Source organism: Elephantulus edwardii, unplaced genomic scaffold (genome assembly GCF_000299155.1).
Source record: "Elephantulus edwardii isolate Elephantulus edwardi_28Jun2011 unplaced genomic scaffold, EleEdw1.0 scaffold00058, whole genome shotgun sequence".
Taxonomy (NCBI): domain Eukaryota; kingdom Metazoa; phylum Chordata; class Mammalia; order Macroscelidea; family Macroscelididae; genus Elephantulus; species Elephantulus edwardii.
Window position 1 is genome coordinate 833,682 of NW_006399808.1, and position 13,322 is coordinate 847,003.

The 13,322-nt window shown below is 50.4% G+C and overlaps 1 protein-coding gene across 1 annotated transcript in view; it reads left to right on the top strand.

The window, feature by feature from the left end:
- ZCCHC24 (zinc finger, CCHC domain containing 24) overlaps positions 1–12,529 on the top strand; it is a 78,933-nt gene extending 66,404 nt beyond the window's left edge. Inside the window, exons 3-4 of the mRNA XM_006887469.1 lie at positions 3,199–3,363; positions 12,416–12,529. Of these exons, the coding sequence (XP_006887531.1) occupies positions 3,199–3,363; positions 12,416–12,529 (279 nt within the window). The remainder of the gene's footprint in view (positions 1–3,198; positions 3,364–12,415) is intronic.
- Positions 12,530–13,322: the final 793 nt, after the last annotated feature.

Consider the following 13,322-nt stretch of genomic DNA (forward strand, 5'->3'; position numbering starts at 1 on the left):
CGAGGCTGCTCCTTGGAGGCAAGGATTCTGAAACTTTGTCTGACATTCTTTGGACATGTTGCAAGGTGGGATCAGTCCTTGGAGAGGGACGTCATGTTTGGGAGCATAGAGGGACAGTACAAGAGACGAAGACACTTGATGAGATTGATTGATTCGATCACTAAGCTAATGGGGATAGGTGTGTTGGAGACAATAAGATTGGCAAGGGAGAGAGAGCAAGGTTTAGGACTGTTGTACATGGGGTCACTATGTATGAGTCACAGGCGACTCAATGTCACATAACAACAACAATGAAGACAATTCTGTATTTTAACCATTGTGTAGTTTATCAATGAATATTCATAGCAACATTATTCATGATTGGAGAGGATAAATAAAATGTGGCATCAGGATTGGAGGAAGAATGATCAAATATCTACATTATGCAGATGACACAAATTTGCTTGCTGAAACTGAGAAGGACCTGAAGCGTTTGCTGCAGATGGTCAAGGACTGTAGTCTTCAATATGGATTGAATCTTAACATCAAGAAGACAGAGATTCTCACCACTGGGCCAATTGGCAGCACCGTGATAGATAGAGAAGAGACTGAGATTGTTAACAATTGTAGCTTGCTAGGCTCCATAATCAACACTTTTGACACCAGCAGAAATAAAAATACAAATTGTTCTAAGGAAAGCTGCTGCCAGGGACCTCTCAAAATTTCTGAAGAACAACAGTGTCAGTATGGAGAATAAGGCATGCCTGATTTGGGCCATGGTCTTTGCAGTTACTTGATATGCATCTGAGAGCTGGACAATGACTGAAGATGACAGAAATATAATTGATACTGTGAGTTGTGGTGCTGTAGATGAGTATTGAACATATACAGACTGCCAAGAGAACAAACATGTTTATTCTAGAGAGGGTGGAAACTAGGCTGGTCCTGAGAGGCAATGATTTTGAAGCTCTAGTTTGGGAATGTTGTCAAGAGGGCCCAGACTCATCCTTGGAGAAGGATATCATATACAGTGCAGGAGAAGACAACTCTGGATGAGATGGATTGATGCACTAGTGAGATGGGGTAATGGGGTAGTATGTTGGAGACAGTGAGACTCGTTCAGGATAGAGCGGGGTTCAGAGCTGTTGTACATTAGGGCTCTATTAGTCACAGGCAACTTGATGGCACATAATAACAACAACACCTTTTCTATAGGATATAATATTGTTTAGCAATGATGTACTTCATTCTACACTACATCTCATTCCATAGTGAATGAACTTCAAAAATAAGCTAAATAAACCAGTCTGAAAAGTTATCCTGTGTTATTACATCTATATGAATATTCAGAATATGCAAATTTATAAAGATAGGAAGTAGTTAGCTACTTCTTGTGAGCAGAACTTGGGGGACAGACGCAGAGTGACTAGTTAGTGGATGGAGAATTTTTTTGGGAAAGTGGCAAATGTTCTAAAATTAAACCTGGGTGATGGTTGCAGGGTCCTGGATATATTAAAACCATTGAACTGTGTACACTTTTAATTGGTGATATATATGATGTGTGATTTCTGAAATATATCTCAATAAGACTGCTGGGGAAAACCCAATTTGTGCAGAATAGAAAGCTAGTTTCTTCAATATATAAATCACAGCTACAAACACATAAAAATAACAAAACCCCAATGGAGAAAAAAAAACCAAATAGAAAAGAAAAAGTTACAAACAATTCTTAAGTGTATGGAAAATTACCTTAACAGATATTATAATCCTTGGATATCAAGGCCTTTATTGAAAATAATGTAGTATTTGCATATAACCTATGACCATTTTCTCCTATACTTTCAATCACTTCTAGATTACTTACGTAACTAATATAATGTAGATGCTGTGTGGCTAGCACTCTAAGCTCCTCCTCGTCTCTGGAGGGGCTCTGGCAGCCTAGTCAGTAGGGAGTTGTGCTGATAACCCAAAGGCTGGCTGTTAGAATCCACCTGCCACTCAACTAGAGAAAGATGAGGCAATCTCCTCCTGTGTGATTCAAAATTCTCTGGAGGGTCGGCCGTTAGTTAGTTCTGACTTGACAGCAGTGGGTTTTCAGGTCTTAGTCTTCGGGAGAGTAATTGTTTTCTAGAGCATTTCCTGATTACAGTTGGAATCTGCAGATGCAGAAGATGCCAATATGAGCGCTGACTGTACAAAGTTTTACACTGCAGTGGGGTGTGCCATCGTGGAAGTCAGTAGTGATGACTTCAGTGGAAGTGAAGTAGTGATGGTCCCTACAGACTGAACGCTGTGTGATCCTTACGCATAATGAAGACACTTTCTTTGTGCTGATGTGAGAAAATCCCTAGGATAGGAAGCCAGTTGTCTCACTGCGATTTCAACTCAAGGCAACCCATGTGCTACAGGGTAGAACTGTGTGCTTCACTACGTTTTCGTGGTTATGACCTTTCAGACTTAGATTGTCAGGCCTTTCTTATGAGATGTTCTAGGTGGACTGAAACAACCAATCTTTCAGTTAGCAGTCAAGCACTTAACTGCGCTTCCCTAGAATATAGTATGCAGCTTAAAAAAGGCAGAATCAAGTTTATGATGGGTTCATAAAGAAGCACTGGTGGCCTTGTGGCAAGGAGTTACCCCTCCAGGACAAAGGCACAAGGCTGGAATCCACCACATGCTTAACCACAGAAAAATTCTCAGTTTCCTTCTTTGCAGTTTTACAGCCTCTGAAAACTCTTTAGAGGGTCAGCTATGAGTTAGCTCTTTTTTTCTGTTTTAATTTTTAAATTAATTTCTTTTTTCCCTTGTTTTGTATCGTCTAATCAGATCCACCTGGCACAAGAGGAGATTGCCCCTCCTTGTCCTATGAAGCATCTGGTGGATTCAAATCGCCAGCCTTCAGGATTGCAGCACAACTTCATGCCACTAGGCCACCAGAGCTCCCTTAAGTCACTTCTTAACAACAGGAGTCAAATAGCCTCATGGGTAAAGAGTTGAGCTACCAAGCCAAAGGCACAGGGTTTGAGTCCACCAGCTGCCCGCAGGACAAAGATAAGCACTCTCCTCCCAGGGAATTTACACCATCTGAAAACTTGCTGAAGGGTCAGCGATGAGTCGGTTCTGACTCACTACAGTATTTTGGAGGACTCTGAAGATCAGAAAGGGCATCTTCTCGGCCTTGTGGATCCAAATCTCCTGTGTTTACTTCCTATTCTTTAGGCACGACCCAAAGGTGAAGGTCTAACTCCATACCAGGGCAAAAAGCGCTGCTTCGGAGAATACAAGTGTCCCAAGTGCAAAAGAAAATGGATGAGCGGAAACTCCTGGGCCAACATGGGACAGGAGTGCATCAAGTGCCACATCAATGTCTACCCACACAAGCAGGTAAGTAGGACGGGACTTGAGCTTGGGCTGGTTTAGACCTCGATTTGTAGGCGGGACCTGCGAGTGGGTAGGGCTGCACCAACGCCTGTGCTTGGGGGTAGTGGGCGGGCCTGAGTGTGGGCGGGACCTGGTTAGGGGCAGGATCTGTGTGGGGAGGGCCGGGCATTGGGCGGGCCTGAGTGTGGGCGGGGCCTGCCTAGGGGCAGGATCTGTGTGGGGAGGGCCGGGCATTGGGCGGGCCTGAGTGTGGGCAGGGCCTGGTTGGGGGCGGGACCTGTGAGGGGAGGGCCGGGCTGTGCGCAGGTCTTACTGGGCAGTGCACGTTGAATCTGTGTGGCGGTCTCTGTAGCTGTTCTTTGAAGTGACCTTCCCTCTCTCTCTGGGCCCCAGGTAACTCAGTCAAACGGTAAGAGTGAGACTTCAAAGTTTTCCCTTTTTGTTCCCTTGTCTCATATGAAATAGGGAAGAGAGGCTGCCCCTCCAGGAAAGACAGTAGGTAAATGGGGCAAAAGCTCTTCGCCCCTGAGATCAGAGGCCCCAGATGAATTAGAAGGAACTTGGTGGAGTGTCCGGTAACAGAGCGGATGTGAGAGCACCAGGGAGCTGCAAGAAGCGTGAAAGTTGTTTTGTGTGTCAGTCATTTATTTGTCAACAACACGTGTTTGCTGTAATTGCTGCGCGCCACTCGCGGTGCCCAAAGAGATGGCCAGGGCAGATGTAGACCCTGTCCTGATGGTCAGGGTCCAGGCAGCTAGCCCTAGGATGGATGTCTTTAAGACGGGCTGGTAAGAGAAAGCTGATCTTAGGAGGTGACATAATCCAAGGAGAGGAAACCAGCCCGTGCACAGGAATGGCCACTCTGAAAAGAGAGAATGGCAGGTGCAAATGCCCTAAGGTCATTCACTTGTGCTGCTCTGGACCCAAAATTCAGTGACAGAGCAGAAGAGAAGAGTGAGAGGAGGGGTAGGCCCTTGAGCTTCAGCAGCTAAGAGATGGCCCTCAGACTTTGTGGAGCCTCCTTTTCACCTGGAAAATGCATTGAAATACAACAGCGTTTGAGACCATTGAGGCCAGATAGGATGGCGTGAAGCAGCTGCCCTGTTGGCTGAGCAAGGGGAAGACTAGAGGGTTTGTGGAGAACACAAGAAAAATGTGACAGTAGCTGGAGCAGGGCAGAAAGGGGGAGTGCTCTGGACCTTGATAGCTGGGAGGACCTAGGATGCTCTGCATGCTGATGAGAATGATCCAGAAAAAAACCCAAAAGGCTAATAGTAAGGACTTCCTGGTTAGTGATAGTCATGGACCTTACAGGAAGATAGTATATTATATGGGACATGGAAATCTTCCCAATGGGACCACTCCCGGACCTCAATCTGGGTGGCTCTTTGTTTGATCCTTGTTCCAGTAATAAAACTCTAATTGCCATGAGTCTCAGGAAAGAGAGAAAGTTGCTTATGGCCAGAGGTATGGGGTCCAGGATGGGAAGTTCTACCTGCCTTCCTCATAGCTGAGAAGACGGATACCTGAAAGTGGTCCACACCTGGTGTATACCTAGAAGCTATTCATGGTCCCCCATTGAGAATTCTCAACTGAATGGCATGTGTTTACATGGGAAATATATTTGGACCCAAATGAAAATAAACCCATTGCTGGTGAGTCAGTTCAGATAGCATGACCCTATAGGACAGGGCAGAATTATATAGAGGGTATCCAAGGCTCTAAATCTTCCTAGAAGCCAAATGCCACATCATTCTCCCCTGGAACGGCTAGAAGGTTCAGCTTGACAACCTTCTAGTCAGCAGCTGACTGCTTAACCACTGAAACACCAGAGCTCCTATTTGGACCGTTATGGAACAAAATTGGGGCAAGGAAGTCAGAAACACTTTGGCTAGGGGCTTGTCTCATGCCTGTGATATCAGCTGGGACCACTGGAGTTGAAGGATCTACTTCCAAGATGATTTCTTCACTCACATGTCAGGCTGTAGCAATAGTACCTAACACATTTTGTGTGTTGTTGTTGTTCTGTGCCACAGAATCAGAACTGACCCAAAGCTGACCCTCCAGTAGATGTTCAGAGGCAGTAAAATCACACAGGAGGAGACTGCCTACCCTTCTCCCATAGATCAGCTGGTGGATCCAAACCACATGCCTTCAGGTTGACAGCACAGCTTCTTCCCACTGGACTACCTGAGCTCCCCTGCACATTTCATATACTCACTGAATACTCCAAGGGGGAAATGAGACTGATGATCCAGGGGAGAAGAGGGACACTTTACTCCACAGCACAAGGCGGGAAGTGAGGGCAGGGACAATTAGACTGGATGGTGCCAAGAAGAGAAACTTCCATCAGGACTGTGGTTTTCATGTAAAATGGGGGAGAAGACTGTCAAGGTGCAAGTGAGGGTGAGTGGAGTGTGATGGCCTTGAGGGGGGAGAAGTGAGGAAGCAGGATTGCTAGAGAAATCTAGGGGCTACCAAGTAGCACTCCAGTCAGAGGAGGTCTGAGACCACAAACATCATCATTACCTGGTACTCAGGGTCCCGACCACAAACATCATCATCATACCTGATACTCAGGGTCCTGCCAGCAGTGTTCATTGTGTGGGTGCCAGCATGTGGGTGCATTGTGTAGTGGCCCTAGGGACCCTCAACAGGAGAGTCCACACAGTCAGAGCGTTGCAGCCTAGTGTTTCAGAAGGAAAGAAGGCCAAGGAATTAGGGATATTTGTGATAATGAGGTGGTAACTCCTAATCCTGGACTCCAGTAGGTTGCAGGGAAAGGACCTGATAGGAGGGAGTGAGCTGGGGCAGGTGAGTCTGATGTGAGCAGTGAGCTGGATGGAGAGGTGGAGGGAGACAAGAGGGAGTTTGTGCTGGAGGTTCCAGAAGTGGATCATTTCTTAGATCTAGTTCTGGATGATTGAAATTGTCAGTGATTTTTATCTTACTCAGATCCACGGTCTCACCCTTGCTGCCAGCAATCAGGACATCAGGAGGCATATTGCACTGCACATCTTCTGACAGAGACCTCTCCAAATTACTGAAGAACAATGATGTTATTTGAAGACTAAGGTGTGCCTGATTCAGGCCATGGTCTTTTAAATCAGTTGCTATGCAGTGATAATGAATAAAGATAATGAATAAGGATGACAGAAGAAGAATCAATGTCTTTGAATTATGGTTTTGGAGAACAGTCCTGACTATCCCATGAACTGTCAAAAGAACAAATACATCTTGGAAAAAGTATGACCTGAGTGGTCCTAGGAAGTAAGGATGACAAAGCTTCATCTTACACACTTTGGACATGTTGCTAGGAGAGGCTATTCCTTAGAGAGAGACATCATGCTTGGAAAGGTGGAGGAGGGTCAGCAAAAGAGATGAAGACCCTCAGTGAGAGAGATTGACATAGTGACTGCAGCATGAGCTCAGGTATTTGGGAGATTGTGTTTGGCACAGGACAGGACAAGGTTCAGATCTGTTATTAAGAGGGCCACTCTGAGTCATACTCGATGGTATCTAACAACAAGAAGTCCTGGGTGGGGCTGGTTGGAGGGAAAAGGTCGCTGCTGGTGACACAGTAGACAGGCTAGTAGGGTGGGTGTAAGCTGGCAGAAATAATGGTGAGGAGGCAGGGACAGGAGGGAGCAGGATGGGGGAAGGGTGATGAGGTAGACAGCAGAAACTCTGAAATGTCAGCCACAGAGCCAATTTGTTTTAAAATGTCACTTTAGCCGGCTGAGCCAATTTGTTTTAAAATGTCACTTTAGCCAGTCCAAATCCCTTCCATTTGAGTATTCTATGTGACCCAGAAGGAGAATTGATGCCTTTGAGCTGTGGTGCTGGAGAAGAGTATTGAGAATACCATGGACTGCTAGGAAAACAAACAGATTCATCCTGGAAAGGGTTACACCGGGTGGCTCCTTGGAGGCAAGGATTCTGAGGCTCCGTCTAACATACTTTGGACATGTTGTAAGAAGGGACCGGTCCTTGGAGAAGGACATCATGCTGGAGAGGGTGGAGGGCAGGAGTAGGAGGGGAAGGCCCTCTGGGAGGTAGATTGATTTGGTGACTGGGGTTATGGGGATGGGAGTGTCAGAAACAGTGCGATTGGCACAGGACAGAGCAGAGTTTAGGGCTGTTGTGCATAAGGTCTCTATGAGTCGCAAGCGACTCGACGGCACATAACAACATGTGGCCCAGAGTAGAGTGTGTCAGATGGAGAATAGGTTGTGGGGTGGAGGTGGCCCAGCCCCAGCCTGGCTTCCTTCTTTCTGAGTCTTCAGTGGGCACCCACTGCATAAGGAGCATGTGGTCGCAGAGGCTGGAACTGGGGGCTTTCGCCCAGGCTTCATCTTCCTGCTATGTGGCCTGGACCTCAAGCTCCCTGTCTGTTAAACAAGGGGTGGACATTTCACCAAGCCTTCACTGATCCCCTGCTCTGCCCCAAGCACCATTGGCTGTGTGCCCTCCTGGAGCCCAGGTTGTCCTGGGAAGGATAGAAAACCAAATGTGACAAGGTCTTTGCCAACGGTGAGAATAGTGGGAGAGCAGGGTGGTGTGGAAGAGAAGTTCAGCGAGGTATCCTCTCCAGGGTGACACTGGAGTAGGGGTGAGCTGTGCTGGTGGGACAGCCCTGTGATGTGGGAAGCTCGGCTGACCCAAGGGGTCATGAGGAGGTGGAATCAGGCCACAGGCTATGGTTGTTCCTCTGTACTGGAAGTTCCTCCAGGCTCAGGAAAGGAGGGTACTTCAGACCAAGAAATGTGACCTCCAGGCTCTCCTCAGATGGGGCTCTGAGCTGTCATGGCACTGTCTCCAGTCCTAAGGCATAGTCCCTGCCCTTAGGCCCCAGTAATGCCAGGCACAGTCCAGCTTGGACCTCCCCGTCTGTAGAAATGGCCTCATTCTCTGTTTTGCTTGCTTTCCACAGGAGTCCTCTGTGACCACCCCATCTCTGTACTCAGTATCCTAGTCCCCGTCTGTGGTTCTGCTGAGCCTCTGTGCCAGCTCACTGGTGTTCATTGAGCACCTACTGTGTACAACCAGACGTCCCAGAGAGGAGCTGGTACTTGAACTAGGTTACACAGTAGCAGAGACAAGGAAGCTCAAAACCAGAGTCCCTCCCAGTCCCCAGAAAGGTCACAGCTGAGGGGTTGGGGGGTGGTTGTGCCTCATCTCCTCAGCACGTGGGTGCTCCCAAGTCAGGAACCTTTTGTTTGATCCCCACAGGGGAAGGGCCTTGTTTTCCCTGAACCCATGAGCTCTGACCTGCTCACACGCACCTCCTGCGAGCCCCACACATCTTGTTTCCCGTCAGGCTTCAGCTGTGCCTCTCTTGCCTGCCTAGCCCCCCATAAGAAGAAAACACTAACAGGCCTCCTGCCTTGGGGTTTCCAGAGATGGATGAGCAAGCAATCCCAGCTGCTCAGTGTCCACTCTTCAGGGGCAGTGGGGTCCTATCAACCACTTCCCTAGGTCCCCACCCATAGCAGGGTCCAGGTGTCATGCAGTCCAAGGCTGAGTGGCCAGGCCTTGGTGTCACAGAGGTTACTGTCCAGGGGGGAGGGAGGGGCACAAGCCAGAGCTGAGAAGCAGGGAGGGCAAGGGATGGCTGCAGATGTCTCTTTAGGACTTAGCTGCCCCAGCTCCTGGCCAGCCCTCCATCTCCACAAAATCATCGCAACACGTGATCAGAACACTGGCCAGCACCTCAAGTGTGTATGTGCTGTGCAATGTTCTCACTTGGCTGTGTTGCCTATTCCCCATTTTACAGAGGAGAAAATTGAGGCACAGAGGGATGAAGAGACTTGGCAAAGGTCATGCAGCAACTGTGCAGAGTATAATCCTAAAGCTGTTTAGTACTGTTATGACGGTCATCTCACTGGCCTATCTCTCCAACCCCACAGAAACACACTAGAAAACTCTGTGGGGAAGACACAGCGGCGCTAAGCCCCGTTTCAGGTAGTGGCCACTCAGGCTGAGGTTCTGGAGGAGCTCTGACTCGAGTGACAGCCCTGGCCAGCAAGTGGCAGGGCCGGCCTATGAAGCTGCCTGACTAGGGGCCGCGTCGTGTGGAGAGAACACACAGAAGTCCCAGAGAAGAGCATCTGTCTAGAGTACCCTCAGGGCAGCCCGAGCTGGTCCCTAAAACACCCTGTCCTTGGCCTGCTTAGCCCTCTGCCAGCCTATGGTGTGCAAGCCGGGGAAGAAGATGTCCAGCCAGGCTGGAGGAGCCGCTGCCCAGGGACTGGGGAGTCCCAGGGACAGAGCTCTGACTGTGAGGGGCAGTGTGCCACCTCCCAATACAGGGGTGGAAGCAGCCTTGAAGGTGGTATTGTCCTTGGGGTGGAAAGCCTGAGAGACTCTTGAGATCTTTGATGGGCACTAGTCACAAGCTGGTCAGAAAAGGAAGGCCACACCTGCCTCTTCCCCTCCACCCGAGAAGACCATTAGAAACAGATCTGAGGGGAGGCTGCTCCTAGGGAGTAAGGTGGCCCCCAGGAGGACAGGGCAGGGTGGGGCCTGCAGTGGGGCAGGGCTAGAGACTAGATAGAGCCTGGTTTGCAGAAGCAGAGACTGCAGTGCCCCGCAAGGCAGACTGTGGGAGCAGAATATGGGGTCTGCGTCCTTGCCTGGCTAGAATCCCAAAGGGGAAGGTGCAGAGATCCAGACTTCAGCTCAAGATCAGTAAGTTTTCTTCTTGAAGAGATGAAATGAGCCAGTTCATTCCACTGTTTTCCCTGGCCCGAGCTCCCAGGTTTGCAGGCATTGAAGGCCAAGCAGAGGGTGATGTACGTGCCCGTGAGGCTGGCAGAGGCAAGGTGGCCTTCCTAGAGACTTGGGGTTCTGGCCCCAAAGTTTACAGACCTAAAAGCTGATGTCCCCCGTCCAATAATAGCAATAATAATATTAACAGCTTCTCTGTGCTGTGGAGCCTCTGGATGGTATACAGCTAATGTGCTCAGTCAGCTGCTAGCTGGAAGTTTGGTGGTTCAGGTTCACCCAGGGTCATCTAGGAGGAAGAGCCTGGACACCTGCTTCTGAAAAATGACCTCCCAGAAGAGTCCCGTGGTGCACACACAGGGCACCAGGAGCAGGGACCCACTCGCCGCAGTGCTGGAGGTGCTGTGGAGTTGGGTGTCTGGGGTAGGTGTGTTGGCAGGGCCACCCAGCTGAAAGGCAGAGCCAGATTTTAAGCCCAGCTTTGACACACTTCCACCCCTCCTCTGGTTGAGGAGAATCTAGTGACTTTCCCAGTTCACTCAAACAAAGACCCCTTGGTTTTCATCTGAGAATCCTTGGAGACAGGACCACAGCCCTGTCCTTCCTCCCCACCCCCGTGTGGCTGTAAGCTTGGAAGTATGAGGGGGGTCTCTATGATCCACGGTGGATCCCCTGGATCAGCACACTGCCCACTCTTGTCTGACTTCCACACTCCAAGCTGCTGTTGAATGTTCACTTGAAGTCAGGTTTCATAACTGGGCAGAAACATGCCAGTTTATCTGCAGTTGGGCCAGGGGACCAGCACTGGCTCTCAGCTGCCCTCCCAGGCTGCCCTTAAGTGTTGTCACTGGCGTCTGAGCCTTCTGTGTGCCAGACCAGCCTGGAGCCAGCCCCTTCATCTACATATGGCCCACAGCTGCCTCTGACCAGCTCCCACCCCATCCCCCGCAGGGATCCTGCTGCAGGCAAGGGGTCTGGGCCAGGGCTGAGGCTGGAGGGAGCGGCATCTCTGTTACCAAGAAACAGCTGCTTAGGGTGGAGGTGCCTAATAGCTTCCATAAATTTTCCAGGGAACAACTCTTGTTGGCTGTGGGGAACCAAGTAGAAAGACAAAGGGGGGCAGGAAAGTTACCTGCCCATTGTGTTCCTGTTTGCCTCCTGGTGCCTCATCTGCAAAGCAACCTAGCCCTCTCTGACTCCTCCTGGGACCCTGCAAATGAGGCACAGTGAACACCCTATTTTATAGGTGTGGAAATAAAGGTTCCCTGGGCCCACACACAGAGGGAGTGGCACAATGGGACTTGCAAGCACCTCCCTGCCCTCTCCCTCCTTTCCTTGTTAGGAAAGGTGACATGAAGACGCTCAACAAGGACACAGGTACTGTAACATGCCTCAGGATGTGGGGTGTGTGTGCCTGCTGCCCACCTGCTGTGGCCAGGCTCATTCCAGTGCAGCGCTTCCCTGAGTGCCGGGCTGCAGAGCAGGGCGACAGGCAGGGAGAAGAGCCCTGGGCCCAGGAGCCTGGAGAGTCAGATGCACACCTGCTCCCCTCAATGTGCAGCTTCTCTCTGGGCTTCGGTTCTTCATCTGGGTCAGCCCCACCCCACCCCATCCTCCCTCTACACAGGCTTTTGGGAGCTTCAGGTGGTGGCTGCTCTGAGCACGGGGAAAGGGTTGTTGTTGTTATTAGGTGCTGTGGAGTCCAGTATGACTTTCAGCAGCCGTATGAACAACAGCTCTGAACCCTGTTCTATCCTGTGCTGTCCTGTCATCTCTGACACACTCCAGCCCGTTGCTCCAGTCACTATGTCAATCCATCTCACTGAGGGTCTTCCCCTCTTCCACAACCTTTCCCCTTTCCAACTATGATGTCCCTCTCTAAGGAATAACCTTTCCTAGCAGCATGCCCAAAGTATTTGAGACGAAGCGTCACTATCCTGCCTCCAGGCTGTCTACACTTGGGCCACCTGCGTCCCTGAGCACTTCAAGAGCTGTGGTCTCCCCACCTAGCTTGGAGGCCAGACACTGACACTGGGGCACGGGCTCAGTGGACGGGCATCTGGACCTTCAAGACTGCCCACTCTGCACTGTCTGTGTCTCACTCCTCTGTCTCCAGCCCTTCTTGCCACACCTTGTCCCATCTCTCTCTGCCTTTCTTGCATCTCTCACTCTGCCTCTATCTCTATACACATCCATGTGTGTGTCTCTCTTCGCTTCTCTTTGGTCTCTGTGTCTCTGACTCTGTATGTTTCGTTCTCTCAGCTGCTCTGTCTCTCACATGCCACCTTCCCACACCTGTTTGCTCCTCTCCTTCTGTTCCCTGCCACAGAGACCCTTGGAGAAGCCCGATGGCCTGGATGTGTCTGACCAGAGCAAGGAGCACCCCCAGCACCTTTGTGAGAAGTGCAAAGTCCTGGGCTACTACTGCCGCCGTGTGCAATGACCTCGCTCCAGCCTTGACCCAGCAGAGGAGGGACCTCTAGACTGTGTCCCCGTGTTGCCAAGTGTCCCCGTGAGCTGGGGCTGCCCCGCAGGTCTGCCAGCCTGGAGTCTTGTCTCATTCATGTCGACTAACAGTGTTACTGAAATAGCTACTTCCACAGAGGACAGAAGACAGGTCACTGGCCTACAGCCTGTGGATGGCACCAAGGTGAGAAGTCAGCCACGTGACCCCCAAACCCCTCGAAGTTCATGTAGCCTTTATTTGGGGTGAGCAGGCTTGCATGGGCCACCCAAAACCCGACTGCCATTGAGTCCATTCTGGCTCATCGTGAGCCTGTAGGACGGGGGCAGACCTGCCAGAGGGTTTTGTGGCTCCCCGTCCTCCCCAAGGCTCACCTTTCTCCCTGGAGCAGCGAGTGGGCTCCAACCCCCGGGCTATGGGTTAGCGGGCAAATGCTTTACCGCAGTACCACCAGGGCTCCCTTATTGGCCACATGTGCACTAAATTTACTGTGAATCCAAGAGCCTGGAGTAGGCTGTCTCCCGAAACTGACGAGGCAGCCTCCCCTGACCCCAAACCTTCCAGTTTGTCCTGTGTGAAAAGCCCCCTCCGAAGCCCTGTTTCCTGTCCTCCTCAAGTCAGCAGCTGCCCTGAGGTAACATCTCTTCCAGCAGCTGCCAGAGGTGGGCATCTTCGCTCCTTCTAACTTTAAAACCCAAACCCTGACCTCTTCTGATGTCACTGGCATTGCCCCTGTGTGTTGCGCCCCCACCTCCAAGCCCATGGACCCAGA